The sequence below is a fragment of the Cottoperca gobio genome, chromosome 21 (assembly GCF_900634415.1).
Source record: "Cottoperca gobio chromosome 21, fCotGob3.1, whole genome shotgun sequence".
In the NCBI taxonomy this organism is placed as follows: domain Eukaryota; kingdom Metazoa; phylum Chordata; class Actinopteri; order Perciformes; family Bovichtidae; genus Cottoperca; species Cottoperca gobio.
Window position 1 is genome coordinate 18196075 of NC_041375.1, and position 18514 is coordinate 18214588.

At 40.1% G+C, this 18514-nt stretch overlaps 1 protein-coding gene across 2 annotated transcripts in view; it reads right to left on the reverse strand.

The window, feature by feature from the left end:
- Nucleotides 1-18514, reverse strand: part of myo3b (myosin IIIB) — a 62613-nt gene that overhangs the window by 41793 nt on the left and 2306 nt on the right. For both annotated transcript variants that reach the window (XM_029459023.1, XM_029459022.1), the window contains exons 3-10: nt 14726-14909; nt 12497-12631; nt 10663-10767; nt 10289-10388; nt 9547-9623; nt 8702-8847; nt 3816-3881; nt 1093-1248 (exon numbers count right to left, since the gene is read on the reverse strand). In XM_029459023.1, the coding sequence (XP_029314883.1) occupies nt 1093-1248; nt 3816-3881; nt 8702-8847; nt 9547-9623; nt 10289-10388; nt 10663-10767; nt 12497-12631; nt 14726-14909 (969 nt within the window). The remainder of the gene's footprint in view (nt 1-1092; nt 1249-3815; nt 3882-8701; nt 8848-9546; nt 9624-10288; nt 10389-10662; nt 10768-12496; nt 12632-14725; nt 14910-18514) is intronic.

Below are 18514 nucleotides of genomic sequence, written 5' to 3' on the forward strand. Positions count from 1 at the left end.
TCTGCCTTTGTATTCATTTTGTATTCTGAATATAGTGTAAATTGCACAGCGCAGAAATAAAGTCGCATGCTCAATATGTGGTCCCTCTAAGTCATCGTGTCCCTTTGGAGAAGGACTTGAGACCTCTAGCCTCTACCTCTCTCCTGCTTTGAAGTAAATCACACTATTCCACCTACGGCAGCTACTTTTAAGTTCTCTATGTCTTTATTCTTATCTGGAGTCATTGTGTGCTGATCTGTGGCATGAGAGACTAAACCAGGCGAGCCCAGTTCTCGCCCTACAAGCTCCTAATCCCATTATCCACTTTCACTGTGGACAGGAATTCGGGATCAGGCTCAGGCACCGACTCTGCACACTCTCGGGAGTAAACAGAGCTGGCACAACATCAAGACTCTCAGTCAAGGGCAGGTTCAGCAAACTCCTTTATAATGAAGATTAAGCATTGCCAAAGTCAGTATTTCTCCAGTAAATAACAGGAGACTTTCTGCTCTGTCATTCGCTGCCATGAGAGCGTCTGCTATTCATCATCACACATTTTTAGGATAAAAGCTCGAGAAATCACTCTCTCTGTGTCTCCGTATCTATAAATCTATTTATCGAGGAACTTGTATAGCAGCAGCTTTTATAATCTGCACAGAAAATAACCTATTTATGTCATTGAAAACCAAGCGACGAGAAGGCAGTACAGTTGAAATGCCACTAATTTAACAAAGTCAAAGTTTGAACAGAATATTTACTCCATTATTGGTTTAATCGCACGGGTGGGAAAATGCTTTATACTAAGGACTCCCCATAAGATGGTTGCCACATCCACTGGCCTAAATGGCATTTATTAATCTAAGGTTAGTCAGCACAATCACTCCCTCTGAATTAGTCACACTCCCCTAACTTCTCTTTAATCACATACTGTAATGTCCATTACTGGGACTCATCATCAGTTCTGAGTGTAAGAAGATCCTGCCCCCTACTGGACAGAAAGAATATCACCACTCAGTCAGTGCCCATCTGCAGCAACAGAGATCTCCAATAACTAGCTTTATCATTGCTGCATATTATTTTTTCTGCAATGTTAAACTGTATCAAGGGACTTACTTGGTTTTGGTTATGCAGCCCAGGTCTTGCTGCTCCTGGATGAGAGCAGCTACCTGCTGTTGTAGAGCCATATCTTTGCCTTGGGCCTGCTTGATAAAAGGATGCTCCAGGAGGTGGGTCACAGATGGACGTGCTTCAAAATCCTTTATCAGACATCTTTAAAAAAAAAAAAATCACAAAAATAGAGGAAGCTTTAAACACTTTCCGAGAGACAAATCCTGCAACATTATCTATCTTTTCTTTCCAGCTAAGGAGAAACTATGAGATAACCTGAGCATTGTAGAAAAGCTGTTTTATTCTGGATCAGTTCTGACAGACACTCACACCCAGCGTGGAGCTCCCTGTGTTTTTAAGTCTGGGTCACTAATCTGTCTGAGTCACTATCACCATGGTCCCCAAGTCCAAACAAGCCCTGCTATGGCACAGCAGTACGTCCTATCTGTGATGTGCAGTGTTTGCCAATAGGTGATGTCACTTTGTGATACTGACCCTCGACCACGGCTCAGCATCAGTTAGCTGCTGATACAAACGGTTGCAAAATGTTGAACACAGAGGAACAACTTTGGCATTTCTGACGGTTTTCTATTAATTGTAAGAAAAACTATGAAATAAAAAATATTCTAAATCCCCACCTGAACTTGACCATCCGTCCATCAACAACACACATTTGTACTGTTCAATTACTTGTTCAGCTAAAAGGATTTTAAAGTGAATGTGTGTGTGTGTGTGTGTGGGTGTGTGTGTGTGTGTGTGTGTGTGTGTGAGAGCACTACCACACCAACAATTGCATGCAGAGGTGAGATAGGAGGAAAAACACCAATCTAATTCCTACTAGCTAATCTACACTGGAATTATGTTTCTTTTATCAGTTTGTTCGCCTCTGAAAGTTAATTCCATGAATTCATTAGCGTCAGCACATTAAGCAGAGGTTGCTGCTATTAGCAGGGCTGTGCTGCCGGGACGCTGAACGGCAGGACACTTTGTCACAGAAGTCAGCTCTCCGGCTGCACAAGTGCAGACACTGGTGATGGATTTATTATCCCGACCCCCACCGCCACCACCTCAGTTCCCCCTACACACACACACACACACACACACACACACACACACACACACACACACACACACACAGACATACACACACACACACACACACACACACACACACACACACACACACACACACACACACACACACACACACACACACACACACACACACAGCCTGCAAAGCTTGATAACATTGTCCAGCAGCCCCACATTGAACTCAGCTGGGCTTTGTTCCTGGAGATTGTTTCTGATATGATATCACACAACTCATTAACACAGATTACAGACTTGCAATCCAAAAAGTATTCAATAAAAACCATTACAATTACAAAAAGTACATAAACTAATATCACCACAATGTGTGTTGGCTTATGCCTCGAATCAATAATTGAAGTGACAGTAAAAAAGAAAAGCCTTGAAGGCAGATGGTCCGTTTGTTTTTCAATTACTCTTTTCCATTTAATGTATTTCAATGCAAACCTACGTTAGCTGGAACCATGCCCCCACAAATAATTCTCCACACAAATTGAATTTTATTTTCTCATTATGGCTCGGACTCACACACCTCTGCGCGGTGGATATTAAGGTTGTATATTCTGAGCAACCATTACAAGCCAGCACTGACATTATTAGCTTTGAACAGAGGAGGAAATGATCAGTTATCTGGGCCCCAGATAGAACTGATAACTCAGGTGAATTAGTTTGTTCCTCTGTGGCAGATTTACACAAATGAAAGACAATGAACAGAAAGACAAGAAGGTTGATCAAATCTGGCTATAAAATATAAATTTCCTCCATGTTTACATGCACATTCCCGTCTGCTGACAATGTACTAAAGCTTATGTTCAGCTGTTCCTAATTTAAACCAATGTTATCTCCGAGTATGTTTTATTATTTCATACTGGACAAATGCCTTATACATTTTTTTTTATTGGCTTATGACATTTTCGAGAGCAGCTGCTCAATAATATGAATGTGTTTCATATTAAGTACTGCATGCAGCATCAACAGCAGGTATTCAAACATTACTTTCAGTCACAGATTTAAATGTCTTGACAACAGATTTAACAGTAAATTAAAGTTGTAAATGATATACAGGCTGAATTTCTTTTATTTCATGTTTAATCTACTTTTGTTTGTGGTTATTATTTACAATAGTTCCATTTCTCAGTGAGATTTGCACTTTAAAATGTCACGTTTTTTGTTTAAGGTCAAATATCTTGCACCAGACATTTTTAATACATTTAATATTCACAGGCAAATGCCCAACAGTTAACTTAGATGTACCTCCTGAACACACAGTATGTTGAAAGACCGTATTACATTATGCTGCAAATATAAATGCAGATCTTCCCTCCTTCCTTAGCCGTAAAACATCCCACTCTACCCCCACCTCTGCACCAGACATATCTTACCATATGATTATTTATTAACCAAACCAAAGTCCTAATTAATTAAATTGGATGGATTCTTACCAAAAGAAAGTCTATTAATATGTTGAATAAATGAATAAATATTGGCCGATATATTGTTGTTCTTAAAAATCTGAATCTGCCTTGTTCGGCACAGGCCGGGCTCTTTCAGGAACATTAAATGTTGCTGTGTGATTTCTCAGCTGTTGTTCCAAATGAACTGAGGACATAAAGTTAAAGTTAAAGTTAGAGGACACTTACTGGCCGATGAAATGGCAAAAACTTCTGCACCACTGCTCTGGATTTCGTAATGTAGGGGAGGGATTTCTGAAACAAAAACACACATACAGAAGTCAGCATAATATTAGAAAAAGAAATGTGATTTCATTTAAATTAAATTTGAGCTTGTCTCCTGAGTTAGCTGACAAATGATCGCTGGCAGGCAGAGTGTGACCGTCAGACTCCTGTGAGACTTTTTGGTCCGAGGTCGAGCTGGTCGGGGTCCAGGTCTGATGCAGCCACAGAAAAAGTGACAAATGATAACAGCTCCTCCACTGTCTGGCAGCAAGCATCTGCCATTGGGAGCCAAAAATTATGGGAGCGAGTTATACCTCTGTCAGCAGCATTTACGGAGGCCATCTATAATGAGGCTAACACTTTTCACTCGATGACACGAGGCAGGTCTGTATGAGGAGCCAAGGCTGGACGGGCCTGAGTACAGTCATCTTCACAGAGAGCGGCCTGTCTGACAGCTGGAGGCTGACAGACAGGCAGTGACAGACCTGGTCGAGACATTTATTAACTGTATTAATTAGTTCGCACTTGTTGTTTCACAAAGCTGGCAGACAGGTAGACGATGAAATCTCAAGAGCAAAAGGAGAAAAAGATGCATGAATTGATTTTGTGTATCATACACCAAACCAGATGTAGATGCAGCTTCACCTTAAACGACAACATACTTAACATCTTTTTTTCCCTGGGAAGGGAGGAGAGGAAGTTGAGGTACAAAATCTGTCATTTTCCGCAGCACTAAGTTAGTAGAGTCTTTGATAAGGATTCAGACAGGCAAGCCTTTCCAAAGTGCAGATCAAAGCCAGTAACTGACTGCTTCTATGCAACCTCTAATATGAGCCCGAAGACACGTTCTCGCCTTGATGTTGTACCATACTGCTTATACATTAGAAAGTCAATATATCAGCACACTGCTGATAACACTGTCAAGTGTGCTCATTGTGCTTAGCAAATTCAGGCAGTATTTTCTTTCAGTATTTGTGAGAGTGCTGGCTCTTATTGTAAACACAAATGGCTTATTCAAATCTAGGTCCAGGCAGAGCTCGTACTGTCAGACGTTCCTCAGAGTGGATTGAGGCAAAATCACAGAGGTGTCAACAGCACTTTGACGGATGCAACTAAGCCATGAAGGAAGACAAAAATCAGGCCAATGTAATATTTGAATACTTCACATGCAGAATGTATAATTCCATTTCCCATATGTAGTGAAACATTATTATATTTCATGCAAGACACTCTTCAGTGCAACACCTAAACTTTCACTGCTACACTTTATTCAAGTGTGTCAGTGCTCAAATACTTACTATTGGTCTACTAGCGCTCTAATTTCACACATTAAACAAACCTGTTTATTTGCCAGATCTCCACAGTCTCCACTATACCAAACAAATCAAGGTGATTAAATGACCAAAACAAGGCAGCAATGTTGAGTTATTGCTTTTTAGCAAAGTAATGAAGGATTATTAAAATAATATCTAAAAGTGGCCTGCATAACCTTCCTGGTGATGGCATTTGGGGTGATGTACTTCAAATCGTACACTAAAGAACGTTGAAGACCCCTGTGGTAGAGGATTCATGTATTTCCTTGGTTGTCTTAAAGCAGAAACCCAGTGCCCTTTACAGGCTTAACAGAGAATGACTACAAAAGGTCCAAAATAAAGACTTATCCAGTGAATGGATTGAATGGATGGAAAGCCCTTCTTTGCGCATACATGCTTGAACACGCAGAACTACTGCTACATTTATCATGTGTTTGGCGGCAACAGCAGTCCAGGACACCAGCGGTGAAATAGCGTCATCAAAAGGCGGAGATGTCAAAGCATTTACTGTCATCCAAGCAGCCAATGATCTGATGTCAGGAGTCAAGACGGCATCATTGTCACATAATGGGAAATCTGTGACAATAAGGTTGATGTTAAGTCACTCTAACCAAACAGACTTTTTGTTTATATAAAATGTAAAGCCATGCAAATTATATTTAAAAGATTTCTGTTTTTCACAATAACAATGAGCATCAGCTTCCACATACACATTGTTTCTGACTTTGTTATGTGACAGACTGAAAAGTTGATAAGTTATCAATTGTAATCATCCATTTTATTGGGCGGATTGGATTTTTTTTTACTCTAGTTCACTCTCTTGAAAAGTTTTTCGCTCTGTGTCAGAAACAGCAGATATTCCTCACACTTGGCTGTTCTGCTCCACAGATTTTAACTCAGGCTTTTCCACGAGGAGCTGTCTCTTACCAGCACGCTGGTGGGAATTTCTCTCCCTGGGCCTCGTGATTTGATTAGCCTTTGTTGCCTCTGACAAGCCATCATTTACTTCTATCTCGTTTGTTCTGGTCTCCGCTCAGACAGATAGACGTACTGTTAAATCAGTGGCTTATATCTACAGGGATCTGGCTGAATAAACACAACCTTGGGACATCTTTGCCAATTGCCACTAACCTTTACAACGCATTTTACACACACTTGGGTTTGACTTTACATGGACACTCCAGGCCTGAGAGTTGGCACAAGCAATTAACCTTCCCACATATTAAATATAACAGACCATCTTGGACTTGAGTATCTGTAATTAATTTTTGCAGTTGACGATTTTACAACTTTACCCTCTGAAATGCTCCGTTGCCTTCATTCATGGTCACCATGGACATCACATGTCTGTCATACGCACTGTAACACACTCAGTTACATTTAATCACAACAAAGAGCACATTCACTAAAGCCTTGGGTTCAACTTAACATTATAACTGAAGTATCAAATACAAATAGCAGAATCGTGTACCTGAGATTTAAACGTATGCACGGATCGGCTGTATGTCACAGCTCATCAAGTATCAGATATTTCAGAAGCACAAACAGACCACGCACCAAGGTGACCCCGAATTCATGGAGCTCATCAGAATCCCCTCTGACAGACATCAGAGCTCCTCTTATCGTTTATAGCCTGCTGGGACGAGACGCGTTTTCACCTGTGCAGGTTTCCCGTAGCACAACCAAAGCTGTGACATAATGACTATCTGCAGCGAGGCCCCTGGAGTCAAAGCGGTGATAGCACAGAGTGTTTATTTGGTCCTCAACAGGAGCCATTCAATCTTCAGCTTGAGAGGGACTGACCAATGAAAGCTTACAGTGGTAAAAAAAAAAAGAAAAAGGATAGAAGAATAAGAAACAGCATCATGGACAGTTCAAATAGGAACATGATTTATAAGAAAATGTATAACATGAATCACAATGTATGTAATACACTCTTGTATATTATATCTTATATATTTCTGGTTGACTATCTAGATGATAGAGGAGGGATGATACACACAAGATTAACTGCAGGACAGTGAACCCTTTACAGCCTGGAAACATTACACTGTGTGCAACTGTAAAATATCAGAATGATGAAAATGCTTATTGCATGTGTTAGTGCTTGTATGGTTTCATAAAGCATGTACTACCCAAGGACAATACTTCAGAACAGGCTCCACTGGTAATGGTTTGTGACGTTTTTAAATAGAGAAAATGTAAAAAACTTTACCATGATCAAAACCTGTGAAGATGAATCTCTCTGATTTCATAGTGAATCACTCTCGCCGGCGCTAAAAGCCCAAAAAGGTGAAACACATTTCCCTATTTAAAAAGTAATTCATACAGGAGTCATAATTTACATCACATTTCCTCGTGATTTTGTCTGCCGAGCAGCAGTGATGGGAAAATATATTTGAGATAAATGACATGTTAACAGAATAATTTCATGGTTCAACACATTTGCTGTGATTTATACCACAACCGCCGAGCCTTTAATGTCCCCAGTCATTCCAAAAGGGCAAAATATCTATTTTGATTGGAACAGAGACGGAGGAATGTCAGTTGAAGATGTATGTCCAACTCTATCAACATCCTAGTTATCCCCAAAGTCAAAGAGTATCTGCAGATCTATGAAATAATGAAATAGGATTGGACATTTGACATAGGAAATGCATATGCCCGTTCTTATTATGGCTTCTGTTTGAGAAAGAAACGAGCTTGCTACTTGACAGAAACCACTTACCCAGTTCCAGGTTGCTCTTTTTTTTTTACATTTTTCCAAACATTAAACCCCTAAGGTACATCTACTCTACCAAAAAAAAAAGCGATGTGTTATAAAAAAAGGTGCACGTCTGAGAGAAATTTTACCAAACCATCCTTTGCTCTTGTAATTATTTAAAGATCTGGTTAAATTTGGTGCTGATGAAATGCTGCGTTAGCTCCATGATTCCTGCCACACAAGCCATCCGTGTTTCTCCTCTGGCTTGGCAGGGAGGAGATAACATTGTGACGGGGAGGAGGTGACAGCCTCATCTCAATGTGAATGGAGCTAATCACCAATGCAAATTGCAATCAGAAGGGCATATCTCTACCTAACTGAGAGATAATTGCGCGATTGTGCTGATAACAAAAGGTCAACCGCGTGTAGCCACTAAGCTCTCAAATGATCATCAGACACACCGTCTCCAGCAGTGAATATTTTTTACAGATTGAATCACTGCATTAATTTTAAGGCCAAACACTACGACATTTTTTTTGATGATGAAGATTTCAAACACTGATTATTCAGCAGATGCTGCCTTTCAGATTGGAAACGGGAAAATGCAATAGCAATAACAAGGAACCAGGATCAAACTACAAATACAGCTGAACTTTCTTTTTCTAAGTTTCTCATTTTAATTGTCAAGAAAGACAATTTTTTTCCTTTTCGTCACCTCTAGTGTAAAAATCCGTTTTGCCTTTGTCCTCCTGACATAATGGGAAGCTGTATTTGAGCGCCCTTGTGTGGGCAGCCTCCAGCTGTGTGGTAGGAGCGCCCTCTAGTGGACTCACCGCGGGATCTTGAAGAGGGCTTTAACTGGATGCATCTCAGCCAGCGGGGGATCTCCGTCTGCCAGCTCGATGGCTGTGATGCCGAGCGACCACACATCACAGCGAGCATCGTAGGAGTAGTCATACTGCTGTTCACAGGCAATGACCTGGCAATACAACGCAACAGGGACCATTTGAACAATTGAGTCCTAAAGTACAGTTATGCCTTAAAACGCATGAGGAAATCTGCTAGTGAGGTGTGATTCACTTTACCTGACCGTTTGTCAAATTCTTGAAATAAAGCATTTAAAGCACTATCAATATCACTTAGTAATAATTTAAAGAAAATGATGTTGAGAAGGATTATAAAGCTGAATTTGACTCCCTTGTTATAACACTCTCTTACTTGCTGCCAAGAAATCTGGCAGAGTTACAAAAATCTATATTTATGGACTTTTTAAAGACTGAAAGGTAGGTCAGTTTAGCTGCTAGTGCTATGAGCCTCTCTTTTCTCTTTTGACACCACATTTTACAGCTGAGTTTATTCTAATTGCCCCTGAGGTCCCTCCTTCGCAGCCCAATCACAGCACCTCATTTCTGTCAAAGAGTAAGCCGAGGGGCCACAGACTCCCAGCTATTAACCTTGAGGCGACCTCAAGAGCTGCACCCGTGGAGGGGAATACACAATGACACAGGGGAGAGTCACGTAGAAATAACTGAGCCTCTCTTCCTCTCTCGCTTTGTGGCACATATAAGAGACTTTGCTCATTTTAAATGTTCAATTAGGCACTAAAGCATGTGTGCTATTTTACTGCTGCATCATTATGGATGAACATGTGTGTGCTAACTGAAGCGTAGACTCTGACCTCAGGAGCCATCCAAAACGGAGTCCCGACTGATGTGTTCCTCCGCAACCGAGCACTGGTCAGTTGAGCTGAAACACCTAAAAACAACAAAAAAAACATTCCCTTATTTATTATAAAAATGTAGATTTAAATATTATTTGTATAGTATGTTTATCAGTGTGAATTTGCTAAGAATAAAACTATAATTTGTTATAGAGAGTAAATGTTTGAATTAATCAATAAATCTTGGCATATAATTTAGTGTGGCAACCTGCCAAGCAGAAATAATAATGTGCTATAATCATTTCAAATTATGTAGGACAGATTTTTATCAGCATGAGTCCACTTCATCTCCATGACACCGAGGACATAAACATGCCTAAGGGTGACTCAAAGTCATTTGCCATAACAGCTTTCTTTTAATATGCAAAGGATCAAATAATGCAATTTAAATGAGCAATAATAGCCTTGGGTTAAGGCTACGGTCCATGAAATAAAAAGATGGAATGGTGAGCAAGGGACTAAAGTGTGGAGCACAGAAAATGATTCATCCTGTGCTTGTGTTCGGCTTCAACAAACAATGTTGCAGGGATGTGCTGCTGACACTTCCCATAAATCAGTCAAATACCAAAAATGCCTCATTTATCTGACAATGCACATCAGAGAAAAGATAAAGTTGAGAGACGTTTCTCAGACCTTGGTGGATTTGTCTCTTTCCAGCAGTCCCTGAATTGGCTAAATTGCCTTTTTTAAAGACCATTACCAAAGTCGACCAGTTTGACTCCTCCCTCGGATGTCAGGAGGATGTTGTTGCCTTTGACGTCACGATGGATAATCCGGTTGTTGTGCAAATGCTGAAGACCCTTTTCAGTTAGAGGACAGAAAACAAAAAGGTGCACAGCATGAATCACCTTCAAATTATTAGTCATTAGTTATAAATATAAATGAGTTTATGATGCTTAAAAAGGTTATGCAGCACAAACAATATAAAATAACTCGCACAGCTGTTCAGAAGGAGAGACATTCATTACCGCCTGCCACACTTCCCCTGCTGAAAATAAATCCTCAACACGCTCTCTGCATGTTTGCATCCCGCCTCCTCCCTAACATTAGCAGCTTTGCAGCGGGCCATCTTACCAAGAGGGCACTGTATAAGATGTATGCGATAACGGGCTCCTGCAGACGCTGGCCTCGCATGAGCAGGCCTTTGATGAGTTCTGTCACAGAGCCGCCGTTGCACAGCTGGGAGGAAGACAGAGAAAGTCCAGTGACTCGTCCATCACTCAACACTCTAGATTATGATTCATGGGGAGAGCTAGCCCACACACACACACATACACACACATGCACACGCACACGCGCACACACACGCACACACACACACACACACACACACACACACACACACACACACACACACACACACGCACACAAAACAGAGGAAGCAATGCAGGGTCACATGGCTGCATGATAGCATCAACACTCATGTAGGTGGATTGTCATTACAAACTGAGGAACATTTTATAACTACTTAAGTATTTAAGGGCTTCAATTAAGCAACCAACCTTTCAGACTTTAACATATCTTTGGGCTCACAGACAGAATGATGACGTATTGGACAAGCAAGCGTTAAAGGTACCTTGTGGAGTTGTCTTTTTATACAACACATACATGTTAACATTCAGTATTGATGCAGTTTCTTTCACATCAGACATTTAAGCCGATTTTTTTAAATATATGGTCGGTCTTTGATTTCAGTATTATTTAGCATTACTTTGGGCAAATGAAAGTGCAGTCCTACCGAGCAAATGACGAGACGTTTTCCAGCTGACGAAAAATATCCTAAAACATTAGTTCACTCTACTGGCATTTTGTTTCCTTCTTCCTCATGTGTTACAACTTTCAATAGTCTTATTTGAAGTACTGTTGTCTGCAGTTGCCAAAATCAGGGTACCCCCAAGGTTCTCCAAGTTAAATTTAAGACTTTTTAAAGACCTTTTTAATACCACTTAGAATGAAATGTAATGCCAACTTTTTATTATAATAACTATATATTATATTTAATACACAATAGTTGTGTGTGTAAAAGAGATGTGTATTTGTCATATTAAGAGCCCCCAGCCCTCTCTATGGCCTCTCCTATTTGAACTGAAGCCAATAAGGTGACAAAAGATAACAGGCATAGCATGCAGTAGATTAGGATCAGAAAGTGCAGCAACAGTGTCTCTTGATATATTGCACAACTCTACGACGAGCTAAAGTTAGCTTGTTTCTTATCTTTCCTGAAAACTGGCGAATTTGCGCTTCAGATTATATTTATTTGGCCAAACTACGCAGTATTGAGTGGTGCTACTTTCAGGATACATGGAAGCAGTGGCAATGTTAGAGGTGTTAGCTAAATGACTTTCACATTGTTCAAGATCTGCAAGCAAGCAACCATAGTGCTTCTAGTGGTCAAAAACTAAGGTAACCTTTAAAGTAATACTTTTTAGAATAAGCTTATTTGCTTTATTGCCAAGAGCATACATACCAACCTCATATATGCAAGTTAAATGTAGGTTTACAGCCAACAGCTAGTTAGTTAGCTTAGCACAAAGAATGGAAATTGGGGGAAAACAACTAGCATAGCTCCATATAAAAGGATATCAAACCCTTTTTACATTTCACACTTTTGTATGGCTTAAACAAACAAGATACAGTATAAAGTATTTATTAGTGAGCTTTATAAGAGAAAAGAGCCAGACTAGCCTCTGTTTCCAGTCTTCATGCTAAGCTAAGCTAAGCGGCTTCTGGACGTAGCTTCATATTTACCATGGCTACAAACATAGGAGTGATATTGTCATCTAACTCTTGTCAAGATATCAAATAAGTGTATTTCCCAAAGTGTTGAGCTTTTCTTTCAAGTTAAATACAAACCTATTAGCATTGGCACACTGTTGAAGGCTACCGTCAGACATTAGGAAGAACTCACCTCAAGGACCAACCAAAGTTGTCCACCTGATAAGTTGTCTGACTTGTAGAACATGCCAAAAAACTTCACCACATTAGGGTGGTTGGACAGGGACCTCAGGATGGTATATTCAGCCTCGATCTCTTCATCCACGTCCTTTAAAACAGCAACAGAAAACAGGCAAAGTTAGATAATCGAATTGCTAGAGTTGTAGCTTTGCAAATAACACGGTGAAATGTAATAAAAAAAAATAATTTATGTCTAAAAATATCGAGTTGAGTTTCATTTTGACAGCGGAAAGACAAGTAATGTAGGTTGACTATAATTAGACTCCTACAGATAGGGTTATAAAAGGCAGTAGCAAAGGAAGGGACGGGCCCGGGTGCTAAACTATTTCTGGAAGTGCTTTTCTATCAAAGTAAATCTCAGAGGAAGAGAAGAACACCAGTCAGAGAGGCAGAATTTCTCTTCCTGGATGTCTGAGTGATAGTGTCAGCAGTCTAATCAGGGAGAGAGATGAGAGAGGAGGCAGCTTCATCTTCATAGCCATCAGGGAAGCATCATGGTGGATAGCACGGCCACGACAAGCACGCTTTCAGACCAAGCACAATACGCTGCCAATGCAGAGGCTACAGCGGTCTTATCACACAGACAAATGAACAGATATTTAGAGAGAGTACAGCCAATACAGCAGCTACACTTTCAGGTGAGGGTGTATTAGACTTAACATGACAGGAAATAAATTAAAAGGAGAGACGTTGATATATATCACTGGATCAAGTACAAGTACAACTGCATCAAGATGGAGAGGAGAAGAAAGTACCGGCAACTTACTCTGTTTGTATGGCGTGCATGCTGAGACAAGTCACATAGTTATAAAGAAAAACACAATGGTTTTAGTCTTTGGTTTTTGCATATAATGTTGCATATAACCTTTATTTACATAGGGTAGGTTGGCTGAGCAACAGAATATGAAACAATGAACAAGGTAAAGGCTCAATAAAGTAGTTAGTTAGTAAGTAAATGACAAAAAGTCTTACAGTTACAGATAGTGTTTTGATTTTTAGGTGACTTTGCCCTAAGAGCTGTCTTTCTCCACATGTTATGTTTCCCTGTTGCCTTAAAACTGAGAGATAACCAGTGGCAGACCTACAGTAGATCATTGTACATGAGAAGTCATGTCGGATGCAGATAGAAACTAGTCAAGCAGCTAAATCAGGGAGACACAACATAAAGGCCCAAATATGACAATAATGCACCTTAAATAAATCAGTGGTTCCCAACCCGGGTGTCAGGACCCTCCAAGGGGTCACAAGATAAATCCAAATTGATCATGAGACAGTTAACAAGTTAACAGGAAACAAGACTAAGAGTCTACTGTCATGTATATGTCAGCTGTGCTTTGGAATAAATGCAAAAATCAGCATGCTAACATGCTTCCCATGACAATGCTAACATGCTAATGTTTAGCAGGTATATTGTTAACCATGTTCGACGTCTTAGTTTAGCGTGTTAGCATGTTAGCATGTTAGCATGTTAACATTTAGTAATTAGTACTAACACACATCAACACTAAACCTGATGGTTGCTAGATCACCAAAGTCATTAGGATTCATCCTCTGAGTATGTATGTATGTATGTATGTATGTATGTATGTATGTATGTATGTATGTATGTATGTATATATATATATATATATATATATCCAATATGATCCTGACATTGCCATCCATAGAGCCACACCACTAGCACGGCTAAAAGTATTATTAATTATTATTAATTATTGGATGATTATTCTTAGCTGGCCTAAAACAGGAAGTCTAAAAATATAAATCAAAAATCAAATAACACAGGGGTGAAGAAAATAATTACAACAAGTGATGATGGGGTTATAATACCAAAGAAGTCATAGTTTCAAATGAAGGGCGTACAAGCCAAAAAGGTTGGAAACCACTGCATTAAAGGAGTAAATGTTGGAATATATAAGTACTAATATGGTTTAATACAATATATAATGAAGCCCGAGCTGTTTCTGCATCGTCCATGGAGTCAGCTTTTCTCCCACAACAGATTTAGTGTTAGTTCAAACAGCTTGTGGTCTGCAAGGTAATGGTTATTATGCTCTAAAGCAAAGTTTAAGATGCAGTTTATCCAAATCAACTTCTTATGCATCCAACTGCAAATAGACGACATGCAGCAGCTAAAGCGGTTTTGAATTCTGCAAAAGGTTCCACAGTAAAAGTGACTTACATTGATCGGGTCCAGCACTTTCACTGCTGCCTGACTCCCATCCTTCTTGTTGGTCACTCTGTATACTTTCCCGTACGTTCCTTTACCAATGGTCTCCACTATATCCCAGTTAGCTGATGGATCGCCCAGGTTCTCCATGCCAATGATGCTGGACTTGTATGGATACAGTCCATACAGTGACCTCCTAAAGGATAAACAATCCCAGATGAGAAAGAAGTATTCTTGCTTGAAACACCTCTCTGTAGTGACGTGGAAGCATAATAGAAAGTACAATAAATCCCTTTATAATACCCAATACTTTGACCTACAAAAAAAAAAGCTTCTTGTAACAGTTGAGCCTCAACAGAGCAAACACACTTTCACATTGTCGGGGCAAGACAGAAAATCACCCAGTCAACGTCACAGAGAAGCAAGTAATTAAAGGTTCAGACTTCATGTGTATGGCTAGCACAGAGCAGTACTTTTATTCCCGAGGGCCTTTTCATTCAGGTCAGTGAAACGACGATATCCGCCAAGGGAGCCACTTAAGGGGTTTAAAGCAGGAGAAGTCAAAGCAAAAACAAAGCAGACATCTGTAGGAGGAGATGACAATACTCTACTTACATGGCAAGTGTTATTTTCTTCTGACTCATCCGGGTCTGAGAAACATTACAACTAAAAAGTCTCTTGTGATCATCACATGACAGCACCAACAGCGATAACAATTGCTTCCTCAAAAGGACGAGCAACAAGTGACATTTCCCAGACACTGAATTAGCCTTCTCCTCAGGGACCTCGTCACTGACCACTAAGAAGCGCAATCTCCTCAAGATCAATTGGATTGGACAAGAGATTAACATGACAAGTGCCGTCCTGCATGAGTGGTGAACCGGTACCACACTGTTTTGTGAAATGATCATTGTGTGTAAAGTGCTTTATACAATGATTTACATTGGTTATTACAAGGTTAAAATAACTAATGATGGACAGCGATGCAAAAGCCTGATATAAATCCTCCTTTAAGTCTACAAGTGATGATTCTGTGACCGAACACAACACGCGAAGACCAACGATGCAAAGCATTAAGTGTCAAAACAGCCGAGACAGAATAACATGATGGATTAGGAACTGATGTTGCCATGTTGGTGTACATGCTTCCTATTTTTGTAAAAATGACACATATTCCAGATTAGCGTGATGGAGAGGAATGTTTGTGTTTGATCTCGCGACTGCTCCACTTGTCATAAACGTGTTATGCATCACAGCGAAAGCGTGACCCTGAGGGGGTGTGGAGGGGGGTTGGGTGAGAGATCAGCAGATTGATGTAAAGAAAACGTGAATGATGTTTAACCCTCAGGAGCTGAGACAACTCACACGTGAGGACAGATTTATGAATTGTTGTGCATGCAGGTTGAGCAATGGCATCCGGGTGGATATTACATGGATATCCTGCTGTTCTGTGGGGATGCTCAAATATGCAGCACTGATATCCTTCACTGTGTCCTTCAGGGAGACATATGTGATAATAGCACCAGCCAAAGTACCTTTTGTCTAGTTTAGTTTGTTACTTTATTTGACAGGGACAATGCACACTAATAATATTTCTGAAAATATGCCAGAGTTAGCCAGAAAGACACATTTCCGTCTGTAGTCCTTTTTTAATTTTACGTTTTTATGACACACCTTTACACAATTACACAACTAGTGAATCACTTAGCTACAGGGCAGTTTATAACTGTTGACTTGTGTCGGCATCTACGCCGGGCTATGAACACATCATCGGTCACCTGTTGCCAAGAGACCCTTCACCAACTTTTGAAACAGACGGCTCATATTCCTCTACGGCACCTTTTTGTCTCCAATGACCGGCTGCTTCAGATATCTGCTCTAAAATATCAACCTTTTCCTGCGACTCATAAAAGTAAGCCTCAGATGTGCAGATGCAGATCATATAACTGTGATTATTGTTTATTCAGTGGCTAATGTCTAATACGGTTCAAGTGTCTTAAAAAAATAGTTAAAAGTGATAGTTATTAAAGCAAAACACAACAACAACTAGACTTTAACATCAGTTGAGCATCATTTTAGTCTTCACAGCGCAAATAATCTCACCTGAACATGAACATCAATCATAAAAAGAAATTTGCTTCGTATGGAGTCTTTAACCAACACACACACAAAGAAGCGATGTTGTCATCTACTCTTCTGCATCTGGTCATTATTCAAAACACTTCTCAAAGATCAATAAAGCTCGGATCATAAAGCCAAGAGTCACACATACCTGTCTCTGTGAAAAGTGTCCGTCTCTCCCTCACACTAAAACGCTCCCGTCTAATTCATGCTAATATAGCGATTCATAATTTACCAGTAATCTGCTACCTGATCTGCAGCACTGTTAAATATTCAGGTGGCAGATGCATCCACTCATAAAGGTGGCTGATATGAAGCATCTCAGGTTGCACAAAGGTTACCAGGAAGTTCATGCTAGTTGCTAGGTCACATGACTGCCGTCTGTCTCCCCCCCTCTGCACACAATGTTCTTTACACGTCCAGCCGCTTCATCTGACAGATTCATCAGCAAAACAAAAACAAAACAACAAAACAAGCATCTCTGCAGATATTTGTACGTCAGTGCAAGCTAGAATGAGTGTGTAGTGGCAAAAGGGTTCCACTGAAGTCAATATAAGTGCAGAACTAAACAGTTTAGACTCATTGTAAGACTTTATAATATCATAATAATAATGAACAAGATGAAAGCAGAAAAAACAAAGTTACTATTCACGTATATTTTTCTAACTTTTGTCTACTCCTTGTTGATATCTGGATCATTTTCTCGGCACCTTTAAAGCTGGAGATATAATCAAGTTCATACAATGCTGATTAAATCTATCGACTGTCGGGGAACGCTCTCTGTATTTCGCAGTATACCGGAGCTGTTGTGTCTGTGGCGACTTTCCCGCACTATAGCGGAAGTGTCCAAGAAAGGTTTCTGGAGTGGATGCTCCAGATAAAAATTTAAAAAAGAAACTTGGCGTTCAGAGAAAAGATTAAAGTAAAAAAAAAGAAAGCGATTGACAGCGAGGACAAACACTCCTGGCATACGTCATACGTTATAAACAGCAATGCCAGTGTTTGTGTAATTACTCTCACTGCCAGAGGGGGAGACAAAATCTCTGCACTCCAGCTTTCAGAAGAGTCTGAAGTGACTATTGTTCTTTGGTTGGCCTGGTTATAATCTCTAGACATATCCAACCTTTAAAGAGGATTAGCAAGGACACACTTTGTTTTAACGGGCCACAAACCAAAATGTTTCTTCGTTTTTTAGTCTTGACAGCCCTGCTTGCATCGGAGCATAAATTTTTTTGTTTATTGTTCCCAAATGAATCAGATTGACTCAACTTTAGTTCCCATTATTGTCCCAAAGCAAAGAGAAAATCCAAATGCTGTTTTTTTAAATGGTCAGGAGACACATCATTGCTGCTGCAGAACAGGACACCACAGGTCCTAGAGGGCAGCGCTCAGGTTACCCTTTGTTTACCATACTGCCAGCGTACCTGAAAAAGAGATATCGTATCTGGTGTTCAAGAGCTGCTCAGTGACACAAGTGAAATCGTTTTTTTTACTCCTACATCATTAAACAACACATCAAAATCACTGGGCTATGTGTACGCTTATGTGTTGCTCTGGGATGATAGTGAATGCACACACATCTCTTCCCCCAAACATTTGCATTTATGGTGCATCTGCATAATTCCAGATTTCAGAGATGGTTGGAGGTGGTAACAGCTTCGGATGATGTGAACAGCTGCA